This window comes from Mustela erminea, chromosome 3 (assembly GCF_009829155.1).
Source record: "Mustela erminea isolate mMusErm1 chromosome 3, mMusErm1.Pri, whole genome shotgun sequence".
NCBI classification, from domain to species: domain Eukaryota; kingdom Metazoa; phylum Chordata; class Mammalia; order Carnivora; family Mustelidae; genus Mustela; species Mustela erminea.
Window position 1 is genome coordinate 122,289,616 of NC_045616.1, and position 21,874 is coordinate 122,311,489.

Below are 21,874 nucleotides of genomic sequence, written 5' to 3' on the forward strand. Positions count from 1 at the left end.
CAGTTAACAGGTATTACTTTTAGGATTAGGATATATTTTAAAAATGAAAACAAATGAGTGGGGGAGAAGACATAGTACAAAATGTTACATTCTTAGAAATAGATAGACCTGGGGCACCTGGGTGGCTCAGTGGGTTAAAGCCTCTGCCTTCAGCTCAGGTCATGATCCCAGGGTCCTGGGATTGAGCCCCACATTGGGCTCTCTGCTCAGCAGGGAGCCTGCTTCCTCCTCTCTCTCTGCCCGCTTCTCTGCCTACTTGTGATCTCTGTCAAATAAATAAATGAAATCTTCAAAAAAAAAAAAAAGAAAGAAATAGACCTGTGGCCATACAGAAAAAATGGGAGTAGTTGTAGGGCAAAATAAGTAACGAAGTAAAAGGAAGTGAAAAAGTAAAAAGTAAAAGTGAAATAAAACAAGAGGGCATGAAATTTCCTAGCCTTTACATTACCCATTTCTTCCCATTGTTAAACTTAAAGTTTCCATTTTAATTCTGAAATTATACAGAGAAATGTAATGAAAAGAAATTCTTTTTGAGGAAAAGGGCAAATTTGCCCACTGTAGTAATTTGCCTTCTCTGTTCGTGTCCAGTAAGTGTCATCGCTTACTTTTTCATACTTCCTGTTAGCTTCCTCATGAAAACAGTTACTGTGTCTTCAATGTCTTACAGATGAACAAACTGATTGAATATTACCAGCAGCTTGCTCAGAAGGAGAAGGTTGAACGAGATCGCAAGAAACTGGCACGGCGTAGAAACTATATGCCTTTGGCTTTTTCGGTGAGGACTTGGTACAAAAAGGAGTGTGCAGTTCATTGTGCACAAGGCCTCTGTGTCTTGGGAACAGTGACCATTTCAGAAGGTGGCCACTGACCTTAGATTTCTGAATGATGGGTAGCAGAGAAAGGTTTCTCAAATCATAGGGGGTTAAGTCCAGGGGTTAGGCTTTTGCCATATCATTCACTCTATTTGAGTTCTTTGAGTTTTAAGGACATTTGTGTTCCTTTTTCTATCACTGCCCTCTCTCTTCTGATTATTCCCCAGGGCTAGTGTTTAATTTTGTAGATAAAACAAAACTACAGAGGAAGAGAGGCAAGTGTTAGATTTTATTCATATTAGACAGGTAGGCCACCTTTGATATCCTATAGTAATGGGTTCCCAGCTCAAATTATTGTTTCTGGTACCTTCCTGTAGTTTTCCAGTGTGAAGAACACTGACTCTTACACAGTACATTTTGCGTGGTTAAATAAATAGTAATACATGCCAGTGTCATTGATAGGAATTCTTCACAGAAGGCATTGACTACAGTCTGTGTGCTATCCAGAAGCAAAACATGAGGATATGGAGCTTTTGTTATTGTCCCCTACGTTTCATTTGCTCTCGTAGAACAATTTCTTTTCTGTATGCTTGCTTGGGGTCAAGCAGGTTGACATTGAATAAATAACATTGATTGAAGGACAGTGATTTGTCAGGCACTATTCTAATAAGAACTTTTCACATATTTTACACAACAATCCTGTAGTGTAGATTGACAGCTGAGGAAATGTAACTTGTCATACTACTTCTGTATGAGAATTAGTTAAGCCATTGAATCCCTAAGGATTGGTGGGGTCCATATAAAAATATTTAGCTTAGAACAAAATAAGACATTAAGACATGCAAAGCATCTACATTACCAGAGACTTCAATGAAGTCTAAATGAAATTTTCAGAATAGCCCGGTGGTAGAATCAGCATATGCCCTAGTGTATGTAGGAGAGGAGTTTGAATTAAAGGCATTATTCTTCCAGCTTCCCTTATAACCTGCCTGCTGTATGAGTTTGCTTCTGTCTTATGCTGCATTTTTTTGTCTCTGTTGCGACCTGCTGCTATTTGGGGGCCTACAGCAACACACTATTCATGTAGTGGTAAGTTCTCTTTTATGATTCTTGCTAACCCTGAAGAAGTTAGCAGATGATCGCTGGTGTTCCAAGAAGACATTCATCATTTGCCATAGACACTTCACATAGTTCTGGTCTAGGTCATAGCTTAGATATTTTTAGATATTTGTGATTTTTTAAAAAATCATTTAGTTCAGTTTTACTCTACTAATGTAGTTTCAGTCTCCATGTTTGGTGCGTTTGCCAATTATTTTAAAAATAAGATGATGTGGGGCTACAAATTACTTTCTTTAAAAGGAGCTTTCAAATTAGCTTTTTTTTTTTGCTTATTTCCCTGAGCTTCTCATGCTGGCCCACCCAAAAGTCTTTCTTGTGGTAAATAGGATGTATAAATGTAGTATTTGTAATTGGAATTTCTGAACTCTTTTTAGGACAAATATGGTCTTGGAACCAGGCTTCAGCGACCACGAGCTGGTGCAACCATCAGTACCCTTGCCGGACTGTCGTAAGTTTGGACATTAAATGACTTTGAGGAGAAAAGTGGGTATCCAAATGAATTAGAGGAATGTGACATAAAACACTTGCTACTGGGGAAGAAGATTGTCATGCTTAGAAAAGACCCCAGCAGAGAAAGAATGTTCTGCAATAGAAGAATACTTTAGTTACTGATATTGTAGACTGTGAAGGCGATCAGATGGACCTTTGAGAAATTAGTGTTTTTTATCTTTTAGCCTTAAAGAAGGAGAGGACCAGAAAGAGATAAAGATTGAGCCAGCTCAGGCTGTAGACGAAGTGGAACCTCTACCTGAAGATTACTATACAAGACCAGTAAATTTAACAGAGGGTAATATTTTACGTTTTTTCCCCTTGGTTTCTATTTTACACCTAATTCTGCTTTTGTTACCAATGTGCCCTGAGTTTTGAGATTTTTGATGGTGTCATGGTTGTTAGTAGTAACATAAATCCAGTAACAAATGAAATAGATATAATCACTTGAAGAACTTTAAAATGTCAGGTTTCTCTGTCGTAGTTTTTTGAAGAACTATTCACAAAGGAAGTGTTGTTTCATGTGTTGGAAGGACTGTTCACAAAGATTATCTCATAAGTCTAATTTTGAGTGAGTCATTGTAAACTAAGCCTGGTTTTTGCCTTTCATGCTAGTGACCACCCTTCAGCAGCGCCTCTTGCAGCCTGACTTCCAGCCAGTCTGTGCTTCACAGCTCTATCCTCGTCACAAACATCTTCTGATCAAACGGTCCCTGCGCTGTCGGGTAATTACTCCATTCTGTAGAGTTGCCGTTTGTACCAGAGAAAAGCAGGAATGAAATAAACATTGATATCTGGCCAATGTCGAAACTTCCAGAATGTAATAAATATAAAATACGCTTATAGAGAATGTACTTAGGTATCCAGGTACCATTTTAAATGCTTTCAAGATAAAAATCCTTAAACTATGAGATGTAGGTACTGTTGTTACCCCTGTTCTACACATGTGGAAAATGAGGTACCTGAAGGTCAATAAATTCATAGCACTAACCCCTAGAAGAGTAGTGAAAGAATGTATGACTTTCAGGCTGATAGAGAGGCAACAAAGAGGAGTAATAAAATAATTTAAAAGAAAGGAATAAAGAAGAAACATCAGCAAAATCCAGCCTCTATGAATTTATAAAACCGACAACTGAATTTCTTCAATAAATACATTGTAGAAGAAAACCAAAAGAACATGGAAAAGAAACCTTGTAGATCAAAACAGCAATACAGAACTTCCTCAGCTTGATAAAAGCCATGTACAAAAAGAACAGAGGGAAAAGAGCATAAAACTGGTGGTTCAAATAGAAAGCATGTAGTGAGATAGATTTACAGCCAAATATTTCAGTATTTATATAAATGCCAGTGAAGTAAATGCTTCTGTTAAAAGACTAATAAGAAAACCAACAAAATGCCTGCCCATTTTATGCTAATCACAAGAAACAGAATTCAGAAAGGTTGGAAGTGAAGATAAATGGGAAAGCTGGATTGTATAAATAATAAATTTTTAAATGGAGGGATAATTCATAAAGGAAGAAATAATTCACAAAGAGGATGTAACAGTTCTAAAATTATATGCACTGAATAATGTAGACTCAAAATACCGAAACATTGGAGAAAATTACATTATTTTAGACAAGTGATTTGGGGAAATTAAACATGCTTCGCTTAGTAACCAAGAGAACAAACATGTACCCAGTTATCTGCAGAATATGCATTCTTTCCAAGTATACACAGTACACTTATAAAAATTAACTGTATACTGGTCATAAAGTCAGTCCCAACCTTTTTCTTTTTTTTTTCTTTTGAAGATTTTATTTATTTATTTGACAGATAGAGATCACAAGTAGGCAGAGAGGCAGGCAGAGAGAGGGGGAAGCAGGCTCCCTGCCAAGCAGAGAGCCCAATGTGGAACTCCATCCCAGGACCCTGGAATCATGACCCGAGCCAAAGGCAGAGGCTTTAACCCACTGAGCCACCCAGACACCCCTCAACATTTTTCAAAAGATGGTATTATTAGAATTTATTATTTGATCAGAGTGCAATTAAATTAGGAATTAGTCATTCCTGTAGAGGAAAACTTATAGGACACAGCTAAGGCCATGCCTAGAAGTAAACCTGTATATTAGAAAGGAAGAAATAAAAGATGAGTGATTTCAGCAGACATTTCAAGAAGTTAGAAAAAGAACAGCAAAGTAAGTACAAGGAAACATGAAGGAAGAGGATACTAATGAGTTAAGAACCACTGTAAAGGGGCGGCTCAGTGGGTTAAAGTCTCTGCCTTCGGCCTAGATCATGATCCCAGGGCCCTGGGATCGAGCCCCACATCGGGCTCTCTGCTCGGCATGGAGCCTGCTTCCTCCTCTCTCTCTGCCTGCTTCTCCGCCTACTTGTGATCTCTGTCGGTCAAATAAATAAATAAAATCTTAAAAAAAAAAAAAGAACAACAAAAAACCACTGTGAAATATAAAAAAGCAATACAACAAAAAGTTGATTCCTTTAAGGAGATTAATGATAGTAAATTTTAATATGTAAATTCATAAGACGTTATACAAGATTCATGTTGACTGTACAATTCACCAGATTTATCAAAAGTAAATAAGCAGTTTCCTATTGATCCATGTATCTTCAGGGTAGGTGGACTTCCACAAATACAAAGTGTGCAGATTATGGTATATCCATGAAGTGAGTACTATAACTCTAAAAAGGAATGTACTAATATGGGATATATTTTTAAATGCAAAAAGTAGGGTGTGTGGCAAGTACACAACTTTTTGTGTAAGGAAGGGAGGGCAGGAAGGAAAACAAGTATGTGTGTGTATAAACAAAAATTTTTTTTGATATGCATTTATATAGGTTAACAGACTTGGAACGGAGTAGAGAAAGTAGAAACAGACTCATGGGTGTGAGAAAACTTGGTATTTACCAAATACAGCATTGCATATCACTGGGGAAAGACTAGCCTGTTAGATTTTCCTAGGTCAAATAATTACATGAAAATAAAATTGGGTCTCTGTCTCACACCATTCACAAAAGTCAATTTCAGGAACATTAGAAACTTCATTTTTTTTTAAGGTAGTTTTTATTTATTAGAGAAGAGTGCATGAGCCAGAGAGAGGGGCAGAGGGAGAAGCAGAACTTCACTGACCAGGGAGCCCGATGCTAGTTCAGTCCCAGGACCTTGAGATCGTGACCTGAGCCGAAAGCAGATGCTTAACTGACTGAGCCACCCAGGTGCCCTGGAACATTAGAAACATGAATGAGCAAATATGAAGAGCAAAACTTCTAGAAGGAGACAGGAAAATCTTTGACTTCTGGGTAGGGAGTAGTCCATAAATAAGGCAAATCAGCACAAACTGTAGAGGAATCAGTGCTATATATTTGACACAGTGAAACTTGTACCTGCACTCCAAAGGAAACCCGTAGTAATGAAAAGATAGGCCATAACCTGAGAAAAGTAATTTATAAGATATATAATTAAAGGATTAGTGTTCAGAACATGTAAAGAACTTAAGCAAATTAGTAAGGAAAACATACTCCAGTCAGTATATGAAGATCCAATAAATACTAACATGTAAGTCACAGCAGAGGAAATCCCAATAGCCAATAAACATGAAAGATACTCCTACAGAAATCAGAGAAATGTCTGTTAAAACTGCAGTGAAATACCATTTGATAGTTAACCAGATTAGCAGAAGTTAACACATATGGGAAATGACTGATATGCAGGAATACTTACTCATTGCTGCCTTTTTTATAGTAGCAAGATCATGGAAACGTCACAGATATCCATCAGTGTGGGTATGGTTGAATAAGGTACAGAAATGATTACAGTAAGATACAGAGATAGCTCTGTGTGTGCTGGTATAGAATTCTAAGATAAGGAAAAAAGTAAAGGGCCAAAGAGTATATAAAATACTCCCTTTTTTTGTTATTATAAAAAAGACAATGTGTGTATATACTTGTATGTGCACAGGCTATTAAAGAAAACACAGATACTGGTAGGACTCTGGGGAGGAGGACAAGGGGACAAGTAATGGGTACCTTTACACGGTCCCTGTTTTGTACTGTTAAGAAATTTTTTAACCAAGTGTATGTAGTACCCATTAAAGAAAGTAAAAAATTGTTACTGTATTTTAAAGCATAGGATCTGAAATCACACTACTTGGATTTAAATCCCAGCTTTGATTCTTTTTTTTTTTTTTTAAAGATTATTTATTTTAGAGCATGAGAGCATGAGGTGGGGGGCAGCGGGAGAGAATCTCAGATAGACTCCCAGCTGAGCGTGGAGCCTAACTTGGGGCTCAGTCCCATGATCCAAAAATCATGACCTGAGCCTAAACCAAGAGTTCGATGCTCAGCTGACTGAGCCACCCAGGTGCCGACCCAGCTTTAATTCTTACTGGCTCTGTGGTGTTGGGTAAGATGACTTTACCCTTCTTGTGCCCCATTTTCATCATGTGTAAAATGGGGACAATAACAGTTTTGGTACCTACACTTACCTTACAAAGTCAGTGTCATGTTTAAATCCCCTTAAGGAGCATATGGTTCAGCACACTTAGTATGTACTCAGTATATGTTAGTTGTTGTTATTTCAGTAGTTATTAAGCACCGCAAAGGTATAGTATCTGATAGATTCTTGCTTATGTCCAGAGAAGTCCAAAGCATCATCTTTTTTGCAAATTTTGGCAATCAGAACATGTGGTCTTATAGCAGAATAAAACAAAACAAAACTCAAGTCAGTGCTGTCCTTCTGAATTTAGTAGCTCTATGGATCCAGCAGAGTTTTCTTTCTTGTTTTCCTCTAATACATACTACAAATTTTTCTTTTTAGAAATGTGAACATAATTTGAGCAAGCCAGAATTTAATCCAACATCTATCAAATTCAAAATCCAGCTGGTTGCTGTGTGAGTATTTTGGGATCAGTGTTTTTAGTTATTGTTCTTTGACTTTTTTCAACAAAATGTATTTACTCTGGGATTTAAAAAAAAAAAAAGAAAGAAAAACTTCATCAGAATTATCTTGCTGTTTTTTCTGGTTAGGTTTCAAGTTCTGTACCATGAACTTTAAAACAAATTACAGACCTAGAATCAAGGGTGTTTGCATCAGGGACACAGTGATGGTATGGTCTCTGGGTGGTGATTATTAATTAGTTATTGGACAGAGAGACACTGGTCATTGATTGCAAGTTAAAATGTACCTAGTTTTGATAATGATCCAAGATATTAAGTAAAAAAAAATAACCAAGTAGAACAAATCAAAGAGGATCCCTGCAACAGTGTTCATTGAGTGGGATAAAAGTAATTATTAGTGTTAATTCACTGGGACTTGTCAACAGAAGGGAATTTTGTGAATGAAAACTACTTATCAAAAATATTTTGAAAAATTAGGAAAATACTGTCTTGACTTCAGGGCAAGAAATGCTTAGAGGGAACTAGTAAGGCAGGATACCCAGAAACAGCTAAAGAAGAAAATAGCCGACCCTTAGCAAAAAAAACAAAAAACAAAAAACAAAAACATAAATTGTAAAAAAAAAAAACTACATATATTTTTACATTTATATATTTGACAGCAGAATCCTGAGGCAGACAATAGAGCAGGAAAGAATATTTGCTACTCCATGACAGATAAAAATTTAATGTCCCTGGAAAACAGAATTCCCACAGATTGGAAAGATGAAAATGTGAGTGGGACAAAAGGATTTGAACGGGCAGTTTATAGAAGAGGAATTTCAAATGGTCAGTGAATACATGGAAAGATGCTGAAACTTGATAGGAAAAGTTTAAAATAATAAAGAGCATTTAGTGCTTGTGAGCACATGGGGAAATGTATTTGCATACTTTGTTGGTAGGTTTGTGGATTGCTAGAGTCTTTTTGGAGAGTGGTCTGGAATGTCAAGACAAAGTTACATAGACTAAACCAGCAGTACCATCTCAGGAATCTATTCTGTTGAAACAAAACCACGAATATCTAAAGATACATATGTAAGATGTGTATTGTACCATCTTAATGGCAAAAAGCTAAAAACAATTTCAGTGTCAGACTGATTAACCATTAACAAATAGTTGATTAAATTGCAGTACACTGAGGTTGTAGAATTTTCTGCAGCAATTAAAAATAAGTCCTTCCAGCAGTCAAGAATGTCGAGAAATGCTGGTCTGTTGTCTTTGGAGGAAAGAAAAGGTACACAAACACTAAGCTGAGATTTGACCCTGGGTGATTTTGAGTTCAGACTAAGCACATGTGAGTACAGTATTCTGTTGTCTTTCTTGGGCAGCGAAACAGTGGTTAAGGGGAAGGACCCTGGCGCTACACTGCCTGAGTTTGAATTCTGGCCATTCACCAAGTTACTTCTTCCAAGCTTAGTTTTTTCATCTCTGTAACGGGGGTGATGGTAATAACACCTCTGTCATGCAGTCACAGTGGAGATTAAGTTAAAGTGTTTAAAACATTGCCTAGCACACAGTGCTTTATGAAAGTATTTGATAAGTTTGTGGTAGTGTGTTTCAACCTCTGCAGTGTGTTACTAAGTCAGTTTTGGGTCCTATAACCAGTTGCCTTTTAGATTTACAGAAATGAATTAATAAAATCTCAAAAAAATATATCTAGCAAATACATAAGGAAGATATCTACCATGATGCACACAGATATATAGGCTCTATGTAGAAGTGTACATACGATTTCAGAAAGAACTCAGCCGTTGGTTTCATAAGTCTTAAATTCTTAATTATGATGGTATGATTCTTTGAAATTCTTTTTCTGTGACATGTTCTGATTAACTTGAAGAAATCTTCGCTGAAATCGCTTGAAAGGAAAGTAACAATGATTTTAAGAGACTTCAATGGACATTAATATATTTTTTATTCACACATAGCAATTATATCCCAGAAGTGAGAATCATGTCAATTCCCAACCTTCGCTACATGAAGGTTAGTACTTTGCTTATTAGCAGGAAGATAAAGAACTGATAAGAAATGTGTGTGTGTGCGCGGGTGTGTGTGTGTGTGCGGCTATGTGTATGTAGCATGAGATTCAGGAGCAAGGGAAAGAAAAGAAAGTTTGAAGTCATAAAGGGATTGGGATTTTTAACTTCTTTAAGCTGGGATTCTTGGCAAGAGCATCTTTGACATACGGTTAGAAGGAGCAGCATGTAAATTATGTAAAGATGAACTCATGGGTGGGGAAAGAAGGAAGTTGTTTTATCCCACAGACATCTTTAGCTCTTCTCCAGCCAGGAGACTCTCCACATCCCATGTGTGTGCGTGTATCAGATACGAGGAATCAACGGGATTTCTTTACCACAGCCCCTCTCTTCTTTGAGTTCCTTATCTATGCCTCCTCACCCCCACCATGAGTGTAGAATATTCTGCAACAGCCCCTTTTGTTCTTTCCTTTCATGCTGCTTATGGAGTCCACGTTCATCTGAAAGATTTTGCTAACCTCAAGAAAGTACCAAACAAGGGCAAATTATGGGACAAGAAGTCTTAAAAGTCTTTTAGAGTCCTGATGAATTTTTTTTTCTCTGTCTGGCTATCCTGTGGCTCTCATGCTTTACGAGGACTTTGAGACTAAGCAGACTTAAGTTGTTGCTAAGGAGTCCTTAAGTGGAGGACTGGATGGAGCAAGAGTTGTAAACTTTAATCACTTAGATAATGTACATTCCTCAGAACTTCTGAGTCTAGTACCTGGCCCTTTCTATAGGATCTCCCGTATTTCCTCATGTAATTTAAGGAACTCCATGGCATATATAGCCTAATATAAATTAGTAGAATAGGAATCTGCAAGCACTTTGAGAATGTAGTGATGTAGAGGTGGGTGTTACTGCTCGGGAATAATGGGGGGCAGGGGCAGGAGGTGACAATTTTGTGAAATGCGTGGTTCAGCAACTAAGAAAGTGGACTAGGTGGCAGTAGTGGAACATGTCTGAGAGAGGCTTGTTCTCTTCCCCAGGAGAGCCAGGTCCTCCTGACGCTTACGAATCCAGTGGAGAACCTCACCCACGTGACGCTGCTGGAGTGCGAGGAGGGGGACCCAGATGACATCAACAGCACTGCTAAGGTAGGAGCATTTTGAGGGACCGTGACTTTTCCTGGAGGGGCCTTTTGACCTGGCTTAAAGGACTCCACACTGTCTTCCATTTCCACATTCAAGCAATCATCAGTTTCTTTTGATTTCACCTCCCGAATTTATTTTTTTTTTAAGATTTTATTTATTTATTCATGAGAGACAGAAGGAGAAAGAGAGAGAGAGAGGCAGAGGCAGAGGGAAAAGCAGGCTCCCCACTGATCAAGGAGCCCGAAACTGTCCCAGGACCCTGGGATTATGACCTGAGCCAAAGGCAGTATTTAACCAACTAAGCCACGCAGGCACCCCTGTGTTTGTTGTTGTTGTTTTGCTTTGTTTTTCGTTTTATTTTATGCACAATCACACTGCCACTGCCCTGTTTGAAGATCTCATCCTTTTTTACCTATACTGTGCCAGTAATGTCCTTGCTTACCTGTTCGGAATCCACCCCCACTGCCATTCCAGCCTGTCATCTGTCTTGCTTCCAAAGTGATCTTTCTAAAATCTAACTCTGATAATGGCAGGCTGATCATTTGGCATCCCTCTGACTTAGGGAGAAAATCCAAATTCCTCACATAGCGTAAGCGGTTCTCAGTGGTCCCCCCCATCTGATCTTCCAGGATGACCTTTCCCCAAATCCCCAAATCTAGCATTCTCCAAATTCTAAATACTAATGCATATCCTCCAAGCCGATGCGGTGGGAATTGCAGCTGCTTTTCTTCTAGCTCGAGTGCCATTTCCTGACATATATACCCGCATCTCTCTGTCTGACTCCTGCTCAGACCTCAAGACCCTAGGAAATAACATACCCTTCTAAATGCCGGTGTGCTTCCGCTAGATGCCCTCCACTTACGTACAGTATACATAGCACTAAACATTAAAATAGGTGATTTTGACTTTCTGTAAATGTTAATTGAATGAACAAAATGTGACCTTTTTTTCATTTTGTTACTTGGTGATTCATCTAGTATTTGAAATTTTAGATCAAGAACTTTACTCAAGGGACGCCTGGGTGGCTCAGTTGGTTAAGCAGCTGCCTTCGGCTCAGGTCATGATCCCAGTGTCCTGGGATCGAGTCCCACATCGGGCTCCTTGCTCAGCAGGGAGCCTGCTTCTCCCTCTGCCTCTGCCTGCCATTCTGTCTGCCTGTGCTCGCTCTCTCCCCTTCTCTCTCTCTGATAAATAAATAAAATCTTTAAAAAAAAAAAAAAAGAACTTTACTCAATGGATAATCTATTATTGACTCGTAATTCAGCATGATACAACAAAAATTGATAGAAGTGATTCCTATATCTTTAATTAGCTATTATTGAAAAAATACTTATTAGTAGGGAATTTCTTTATCTCCTTTTTCTTTTTTTCCTTCTGCTTTTTAATGATTTCACTTATTAGCATCACTTTCAAAGAGCGATGACACTCATCTGTCCTTGCTCTTTTTAGTAACACTAATAACCTGTTCCTGTGAGACAGAAATAAGTGCCTGATGTGTACCCCAGTTTGTAGACTTGCTATCTTTCTCTTTATACCTCCCATCCTCATTCTTACCCATAATTACAAATGCGGTTGACACCATTACCTGCTAATCTCTGACATAGCAAAGTTGAGGCTTAGTTACAACATAAGGCTTAGTCTGAAGACTGCTGCTTAACTGTTCTTTGTTCTTGTACTTTTACTAGAAATGTCTGTGTTCCTAACAGTTTTTAAACTCTGTATAAGTGAAGTAATACTCTGTTTCCTGAAACTTCCTTCCTTCCTTCTGTATACCACTGTGTCATATATTGTGGAGTGAATGTCCTGCAACAGACTGACCCATTCTGAGGCAGCCCTCTCTCTTTTACTCTGCAGGTGGTGGTGCCTCCCAAAGAGCTCGTCCTAGCTGGCAAGGATGCAGCAGCGGAGTATGATGAGTTGGCAGAACCCCAGGACTTTCAGGACGATCCTGAGTGAGTGAGCACTTAGTGACCCCCTCCCCCAACATAGTACAGTTAGCTAATGTAGGAGGTCCACTTACAGACCCCAGTTTTTTTAATCTTGATTTTTTAAGGTGATTTTTTTCTTTGTTTATAAAAAAATTACTGTAGAAATTTGCAGAATATATATACGAAACCATGAAGGAAAATAAAATCCCACTGCCAGAGATGAGCACTGTTAACATTTTGGTCTTTGTCCTTCTATGTATTTCTTCCATCATTGGGATCATTCTGTAAGCAGTTTCTAATCTTTGTTTCCATTTAAGTAGCAAATATTTTCCCCTGTTAATTAAAAATTTCAAGTGCATTTTTTTTAATAGTTACAGGATACAGTATTCTCTTCTATAGTTTTATCATTAGATTTCTCCACATACCCTCCCCACCTGCCCTTTGAGTAATAGATTTGACTCTGTCTTGCCTAATAACTGAGAAATAAAAAGCCAAACCTTTGCCTGGATGAGGATACATCAGTTAGGATACAGTCTAAAACTGCAACAGGTACTGTCCCTTCCTGGGTGAAGAACCATTGCTAGAGTGAGGCCCACAGGAACACCCCCCACACACACACACACACAGACACACATATATACAAACACAGAGGCAGCTCATAGGCAGGAGCAAGCCACTTGCCCCTCCAGGTTTCTAGGCTCCGTTAGAACCCCTCCATTGGACATGAACCTGACAGGGAGCCAGCCTACAAAGCAGAGAGACATGGGTGGCAGAATCCTGTGTCACAAAGCAAGATACAGAAGGTGGACTTGGAGCTGAAAAGAACAGCTTCATATGCTGGCACAAGGAGCATGTAAGGTGTTGGTTTTTTTTTTTTTTTAAGATTTTTATTTATTTATTTGACAGAGAGATCACAGTAGGCAGGCAGAGAGAGAGTGGGAAACAGGCTCTCCACTGAGCAGAGAGCCCGATGTGGGGCTCGATCCCAGGAGCCTGAGATCATGACCTGAGCTAAAGGCAGAGGCTTAACCCACTGAGCCACCCAGGCGCTCCACATATAAGGTTTTTTTAACGAATGATCCAAACTCCCTCAGCAAGAATTAGAAGGAATAACATGGGATGACTGGGAAAAATAAAGGGCAAAGATGAGTTTAGCACCATGATTGGCAAACCTGAGTTGACTTTGGAAAGCACCATTGTTTTGTTTCATTCTGTAGAGTTCCAGTCCCCAGCCCAGAGATTGTCTCTGGAAGGTCTAGGGGTACACCAGAAATCTGCATTTTTTTTTTTTTTTTAAATTTTTAAATCTTCCCAGCTTTCAGTGGTTGCCTGGTAAATGAGGCTAGAAAGACACTTTTTCCTTCTTACTATTTTTAAATTTTAAAAGAAAACTTTTCTTTTTTAATGAATCCTACAAGGGTTTATTTACTACAGTACAAAATGTATTGAGTTAATACAATACAAAAGGCATTTTCTGTAATCATTGCTTTATGTGGATGCTTAAATGACATTAGTTAGATATAGAAATTTGTTAAGCCAAGGTCAGCTGCTGGAAAGATCATCTGAGATATCAAATTCTAGTCAGATTATATGATAGAGTAATAAATTGAATTAATTATACTTCACATTGCACTTTTAGCACTTTCAGATAGTTAGAAATAAATACTATATGATACTCTGTAAATGTTTAAATTCAGTAACTTTTCTCGGAGTATCATTTGAATAGTAGATCAAATTCTGTTTCATTGCCCTTAGACTTTTTGTTTGAAGCTAAGTTATTAAAGCACAAACGTGAAGTGCACATCAGAGAAAGTCAAAACGGAAATATCAACTAAAGATTATTTTTCTATTCCAGAAATTTCTGATTTACAGAGCTTATTTTAAAAACACTACTTTTATAGTGTTCTAGAAGTTACTGTAAAGTTCTGAGTTAATATCAGTCTGTATCCTATAGAAACATTACCACATGCACACAAAGATCAATGTAAAGGGATATTCACAGCACCATTGTTTATGACAGGAAAATTGGTAATATTAGTATATACCAGTTATAGTAAACCTATAAGAAAATACTCTGCAGCCATTAAGTAGAATGGAGAAGATCTGTATATACCAGCATGGAAAGGTATTTGTGATAAACTGAGTGGAAAAAACCAAGTTAACGGAACAAGTAGTGTGTCCCTTTTGTGTTGGTGCAAACTCGTAGAAAAATACCTGGTAGGTTAAGAACCAAAGTGTTCGTAGTTTTTCTGTGTGCTAAAGGGGAAAATAAGGGAAGACTTAACTTTTTTCCTATTTGAATTTCAATTACATAGGACTGTATTTTACTTTTGTAATATTAAAAAGGTAGATTGACATTTTGCTGAAAGAACTCTATTGCTAATAAACAAGATGATCGTAATAACTTGTCATTAGATAAAATGTAAGTCTTCGTGGCTTGGCTGACTTGTGACCTACCCAACACTGTACTTACTTTTTTCCATAGCATTATAGCCTTCAGAAAGGCCAACAAAGTGGGCATTTTCATCAAAGTGACGCCACAGCGGGAGGAGGGCGAAGTGACCGTGTGCTTTAAGATGAAGCATGATTTTAAAAACCTGGCGGCCCCCATCCGCCCCATCGAAGAAAGTGACCAGGGCACAGAAGTCATCTGGCTCACCCAGCATGTGGAACTCAGCTTGGGCCCGCTTCTTCCTTAAAGGTGCCACTGGTGGGGCAAAGGACACCATGAGCCCATGTTAACATGTGGAAGCCGCTGCTTCATTAAGCCTTGTTTGTAATAATGTACCCATGCGCTACTGAATCCTGTTCCTCAGAGGGTGGGGGCACTGGCAAGACATTAGGGACTCAGGCTAACTGCTGTTCCTCTTGCTCTCACTTCTGTTCATACTAGTAATCTGTCTCCCTCACTGAACCCTGCACGTCGAATAACAACAGCACAGTTCCCTCCCAAGAAAGGGGATGGCTGTTCTTTGGAGTGGCATTAGATTTACCACCCGAGAAACTGACCATACTGTCTCCCAGTCTGACCTCAAAAAGGGTCACAGTCTCACAGATAAAATGATAACTGCAAGGCAGACCTGCTGTTAATGACCCAGTGCTGGTGTCAGTGTGTCAGCTGCCCTCCGCATTCCATGTAGCTATAATCTAGCAGTCTAAACACATCCCTTCACCTGCCCCTATGGCTCCCATCTTGCCGTGGTTTCCATTGGACAGAAAAATAGAATTGTCACCCTGTCTTTCGTTTCGTGGTGTTTGGCAAAACCTGTGAGATTCTTAAGGCACTCCCGATTTGCTGTCTTCTGAGTAAGTAGAGGATGCATATTTATCAGGTGCTCTTAAAATTTCTTTCTTATTAGAATATGGAACTTCTTTTAAGAATTGGAGAAGCAAGCAATCACATGCCATACCAAGGGGTTGCAAATTCCATTCACTTTTAAATGTTGCCACAATATCCAGGGGTTAATGCTGTCATCCGGAGGTATCCCTTCTGTGTTTTACTCCCTCCCCTTCCCATCTGCTCTGCCTCTTTAACTCAGTAAGTTCTAAATATGTGGGACCTGGAAAGAGGCCAAAGAAAACTTGGTAGACGAGTTCACTTCTGGAATGCAGAAAACATTTTAAAGGTCAGACTTTTAGCATGATCCAAACTAATATTCTTTCCATTGATTTGAAGGGGAAAATAGCAGTTACAATCTCTTAAATCCCAAACTGGGTATTAAGATAACCTTTTCCCATCCTGAGTTTAAAACATCTATCATAAGGTGTGTTGAATAAGACTGTTTTGATCGTAAAACACAAAATAGTTCAGCTAGTACCCCAGAATACTTGCCTGACAGCACACATGCTGTTTTCTTTTGGTATCCTGGAGCTGGCTTGCTAATCTTAATTTTCTGTGGCATTTTCTAAAATGAGACTTGACCAAGTAGACCACGGTCTGCACCACATTTTCTGTAAATGTATTATTAGCAAGCAGACAACACATTTTGGGGGAAAAGAGAAATTTCCTTTTTATCCTCGTTTTGTTTTTAAGTTCAAGCCTTTAGTGTAAAAAAAAAAAAAAGAAATTAAGATATATAGTAATCTAGAATACAGGCAGGACATAGTAACTTATTAGCTCCCTTTGGAAGACAAAAATATTTAGTAAGCCTTTGAGAGAACACTAAATCCTACTCAAAATGTCAAGCTGACTTAATGAAACATTGTTTCACAGAGTAATACATATGCTGCAGCATAAGAAGGAAATACACATATCTCTAATATTATGACAGTAATAAGTAAGGTTTAGCCTCTTAGGAGTTGGGGCAGGAGGTCATGTAAGGACAAATATGCAGACTAGAGAAATAGTTTTAATTTTTGGTGTCTCAGTTTTTATTTCACTACGTGCAAGAATCTGCTCTGAAGCCATGGCTCCATGCTTGCCTGTGGAGGACCTGGACGTCAGAGGAGAGAATGGCTTCCTGTGTTTACATTTGCAGACTACGCACACTTGCATATTGTGTGTTTACGGCATGTAGCTAGTGTTTGTTCCCCAAAGTAATAATGTTGAAGTAATGGCTCTCATCACCCCCATGTAACACAGAAACACAAAAACACTTTTGATCATAGAATTTTTTTTTTCCTCAGAAGCCAAATTAACTTGAATAACAGAGCCATTGTTTTACTGTTTCCTCAAGATAGTTCTCAGTGCAAGCCAGTATTCTGTGTATTAGCAGAAACGGTTCAACACCTGCAGGAGGTGAATTCAGAATCTATTTGTCGCTTTTTTATACTAGATCAGGTGCAGGATTGGCAGCGCACAGGCAGTGCACCACTGCTGGCGAGTGCAGTGTCGTTAGCACTAGAAGCTACAGTTTTGGAAACATAAAGCTAAGTTAATATGTATTTGTAGTTTGATTAGCCCACTGAGGTTTCTTTTGTTCAAAGTGCTTATAGGTGTAATGAGTTAAATAAATGTCACGTATATTTGTGAAGAAACATCCTTTTTGGTCCCTTTTGGGAATGAGAGGCACTCCTTAATCTTTATGAATTACAGGCCCCTGTTTTGCCTTATAGCTTAACTTAATGTAGTGAAATAAAGCAGACAAACCTTGAGTATGTCTTTCATTTGCTTTCATGAGGGCTGAATGGAATAGCATGGCTCAGAGTCAGAAGACTGGCTTGGAGGGAAGAGCGTTAGTAGGAGGGTCACTGGGGTATGCTGCCTCTTCTGTTTCTTTAAACGAACTAAACTGAAAGCCCCTATCGAGTTAGTTCACTGTAACAGAGGTCGGTGATGCTTGGGCTCCGTATAAACATATTCACAGAACCATTATATAAATGTCATGTTGTTAGGTCCCCATCAGCTTTTACCCCAGGTCCATGCTCCCCAAGACATCTTTTCAGATAACCCAAAATGGCCCATCCCTGATAGGTAGCCCCTCCATCCCCTCCCCCTGTCCTCCTGGACCTCTTCCTTCCCTCCCAATACTACAGATGAACTGGCGCTCCTGTCTGACGCAGGCCCCACCACCAAGCGCAGCTGGTCTCATCCTCTCATCTGTTCAAGGATGTCACTTACACAGTTCCCCCTCCGCTCTCCTGCATCTTTCCATCATGGTGCTAGGGTTTCTCTCAGCTTAGAAACTGACCTCACGTTCCTCTTTAGCTGATACCCCAGATCTCTACTCCCTTCACAGCGGAACTCCTTCAAAACCCTTGAGTTCCTCTCCTCCTGTTCTCACCTGAACCCATTCCACCCCAGCACATTACCGGAATTGCTCTCTTCAAGTTCTCCAAGATTCCACACTGTTAAAACACACGGCTGATTTTCAGTCCTTATCTCCTTAATCTTTCAGTAGCATCTGGCAGCTGATCTCTCCCTTCTTAAAAACCTTTCTTGACTTAGTTTCTGGAACAAAAGCCCCTGGTTTTGCTTCTATGTCAGTGACAACTTTTCTTCATAAGGAGTGTGCCAGATCTCATTTTCTTACACTTTTCTCTCTGCTTACTCACCGTGATCTCACTGTTTTCAGACCATCTATTCAATTTACATAGTGGGGTGCCTGGGTGGCTCAGTCAGTTACACGACCGACTCTTGACTTCAGCTCAGGTCATGATCTCAGGGGCATGAGATCACGCCCAGTGCAGAGCCTGTTTAAGATTTCTTCCTCTACCCCTTCCCCTGAGTGCACTCTCTGTCTCTCCGAAAAATAAATTCACATACCAACTCTAGAATAGTCTCTGAAAGTTCAAAACCACAGTGGACGTTCTCTCACCACATCTGCCTCTCCTGCATTCTTCCTTAGCTAAATGGCAACTGTATCCTTTCAGTTGCTCACAACAAGAATCTTGGCATCAACCTTGACTCTTCATGTGCCACCTGCAGTAAGTCAGCAAATCCTATCAGCTCTGTCTTCAAACTGATCACTTCATACCCTCTCCACAATTACTGTCCTGGGCCAAATCACCAAAGTAGACTTACAGACCTACTGCAGTAGCATCCAAACGGTCTGGAAACCACCCTTCAATCAGTGTTCAACACAGCAGCCAGAATGAATAAAGCATTTTTCCACTTAGGCTTTTTAGCTTGCTGAAGAGCAAAGCAAATACAACTCCTTACAATGGCTGATGAGATCCTACATGATACGAAACCCACCCAACCACTGCCTCCCTGAGTTCATCTGTTACTTCCCCGTGCTCCATAAATCCCAGCCCCATGGGTCCCTGCTATTCTCGAGTCACCCCAGCAGGCGTCTTCTCAGGGCCTTTGCACTAGTTGTCCATCTGCTTAGAAAACTTCTCCCAGATACGTGTATAACTCACACCCTCATCGCAATCAAGCATTTGCCCAAACATTTCTTAGTGAGGCTTTCCCTGACCACCGTATTTAATGGTGTAAAAACGGCCATCCCCTAAACACATTCCCTGTTCTCCTTGGCTGTGTTTTTTTCTGTAGCACTAAACACCAGCATCACAAACACCTTATATTCTGACACATCACATGAGAACATAAGCTCTAGAGTGCAGGGATTTTATCTTTTTTTTTTTTTTTTAAGTTGCTGTATCTGCAGAGGCCAGAACACCTGACAAATGGTAGGCACGCGATAGTTTTTGAATAAATTAGTATCACCCTTTTCCTTACGTATGTAGCTGTTGATTTTTTAGCTTTTTTTTTCAAAGATTTTATTTATTTATTTATTTGACAGAGATCAGAGAGAGAGGAGGAAGCAGGCCCCCTGCCGAGCAGAAAGGCCGAAGCGGGGCTTGGGGCTTGATCCCAGGACCCTTGGATCATGACCTGAGGTGAAGGCAGAGGCTTTAACGTACTGAGCCACCCAGGCACCCCTAGCTTTATTTTTTTTTTTTTAAGGATTTTTTTTTTTTTTAATTTGAGAGAGAGAAAGCATAAGTAGGGTGAGGAGCAGAAGAAGCAGACTACCCTCTGAGGGAGGCTGATGTGGGGCTTGATCCTGGGACTCCCTGGCTCTCATGAACTGAGCCAAAGGCACATGCTTAACGAAGCCACCCAGGCACCTTTTTTCTTTCTTTCTTTCTTTCTTTTTTTAAATACACAGTCTCTTTTTGTCATAAGCCAAATATCCCACTTGCCTTGAGCTTTTTTGTTGCGGTGTTTCCTCTACCTAGAATATGCTTCATTCTTTGTGCACCTTCTCCAGAATTACTTTCCTGCTCTCCCTTCCTCCCATCTAGACATGACCTTGATTCACAGCCCTGTATCTCTTCAGTGCATTTACCCCTTCCTTCTTTGTGGGCCTTTGTATGTGTGTAGCCCAGTTACTGGATTGCAGACTTTCAGAGACAAATTCAGGCCCTTTGTCATCCGTCTGCCCTTTATTCCATTGAAAAAGCAGTCTGGACAAAGAAAAAAACCTCAGAGCTGAGTTGCTTCCTCAGTGGCAATACTTAACTTGTTTATCCTCATTTTTTGGCGATCAGGAACATACATAGTGAAATATATTTCACAGTGTGAGACATCTACACAAGATAATGACTTTAAGTATTAAATGAAAGTAACATTAAATAATACAGAATTAGCCAGTGAAAATACTTTCCTCATGCTTTTTAGCTGTTTCTGTTTAAGAAGGCATCAACACTCATGTTTGTAACATCTAACACTTCTTTTTCAACCTAGACGTCTAGTTCAGAGCCTTCCACAGACAAAAGAGTAGCTACTTACTAAAATACTGTTTCATTTTCACTGTACTTGTTTTTAAAGGGTATATCTGAACATGTGGTATTATTTTCCATTCCATTCCATTTCCATTCCATTCCATGAGGTCACTCAGGAGCTCTACTTCTGCCTGTGGTATAGGTATCTGGAAGGAGTGTCACGTCCCTCTCAAAAAGAAAAGGTGGATAGATGATAAAATCATACCTTTTACTGCATCTGTCAGCTAATGTGGCAGAGCAGCCGAATAGCCTGAATTTCAAGGAGGGACAGAGCCTTCCAAAGAGAGATCAGTCTTGTAGACTGGCTCACCTGTAGCCCAGCGTGAGTGGAAGAAGTGTTGACCATCATATGGCAAGTAAGAGGAAATCAATGTTAAAAAGGCCAAACTTGGACTAACATGACAGTATAAAATCCCTGGGAGCCCAAGACACCAAGGGAGCTGGCATGTACTCACAAGCTTTTCCCAAAACCTCTACCACTTATTCACGGGAAAGACCGCAGGGAGGGGAGGGTGCGGGAGCTCTAAAGAGCATCCTGGGTTTGGAGGTAGGTAGGAGAGATCTGCTGCTACTGTGGGAAAGGCAGGAGCGCTTGCCTCCTCCTGCCCAGGCTCTTCCCTCATAAGGAGCGAAAAAGACCCAAGCCACTCAGGGAGGAACAGAAAAGCTTGTCTTCCCAGGGCACAGGTAAAGACCCATTGGTAAGAATGGTAAGAAAAAAACTTCTCTTGGAGGCAGGGGACAAGATTCAGTCCTGAGCCCCTGGATTCCCTACCAACCAATACTATTAAAATTCTACTACTGCGGGAAGGACCGGAAACACTCCCCCACAAGGCCAGCTCCAAACACGAGTCATAGTTTTGATGCCACAGACAGAAGGGGCAAGAATGTGGAGAAAAACCATTCCTGAGGCCTGGCCACAAAGGACCTACTAAAGAGGCTGAACCAAAGCAAGGAACCCCCAACTCATTCCCAACTACCAACCTAGCAAGGAGCTAGTAACAACAGCTGGTGAGGGACAGGCAAGGCTGTAGAGACAACCACTGTGGTTCAGGTGTGCAGGACAGCTGACAGCTGAGGGTGACATATGAGGGCTTGAGAAAAGTACTTCAGCCCCATCCTAGAGCATAAAATAATGCTAGAGGATATGAAATCTGTAATGCACTGGAGGCAACCACAGCAACAACAAAATGCAAACCCAGCTCAGTTTCTGACTGGATTGATGAAATCCCACACAAATAGCCTGACAGAACAGATCTACCCATTTCCAGGTAATACTCGTCTACCTCAGTGTGTTACATAACAAGTGACTGTCA

The 21,874-nt window shown here is 39.9% G+C and overlaps 1 protein-coding gene across 2 annotated transcripts in view; it reads left to right on the plus strand.

Annotated features, from left to right (window-relative positions):
• The window catches only part of DCTN4 (dynactin subunit 4), a 29,744-nt gene extending 12,264 nt beyond the window's left edge, over positions 1 to 17,480 (plus strand). Inside the window, exons 5-14 of one of the 2 annotated variants that reach the window (XM_032337292.1) lie at positions 668 to 775; positions 1,881 to 1,901; positions 2,306 to 2,379; positions 2,606 to 2,718; positions 3,036 to 3,145; positions 7,237 to 7,310; positions 9,278 to 9,332; positions 10,354 to 10,461; positions 12,313 to 12,410; positions 14,872 to 17,480. In XM_032337292.1, coding sequence (XP_032193183.1) covers positions 668 to 775; positions 1,881 to 1,901; positions 2,306 to 2,379; positions 2,606 to 2,718; positions 3,036 to 3,145; positions 7,237 to 7,310; positions 9,278 to 9,332; positions 10,354 to 10,461; positions 12,313 to 12,410; positions 14,872 to 15,085 — 975 coding nt within the window. In that variant the 3' untranslated portion in view covers positions 15,086 to 17,480. The remainder of the gene's footprint in view (positions 1 to 667; positions 776 to 1,880; positions 1,902 to 2,305; positions 2,380 to 2,605; positions 2,719 to 3,035; positions 3,146 to 7,236; positions 7,311 to 9,277; positions 9,333 to 10,353; positions 10,462 to 12,312; positions 12,411 to 14,871) is intronic. The other variant, XM_032337293.1, reaches the window with a different exon arrangement.
• The last annotated feature ends 4,394 nt before the right edge of the window (positions 17,481 to 21,874 follow it).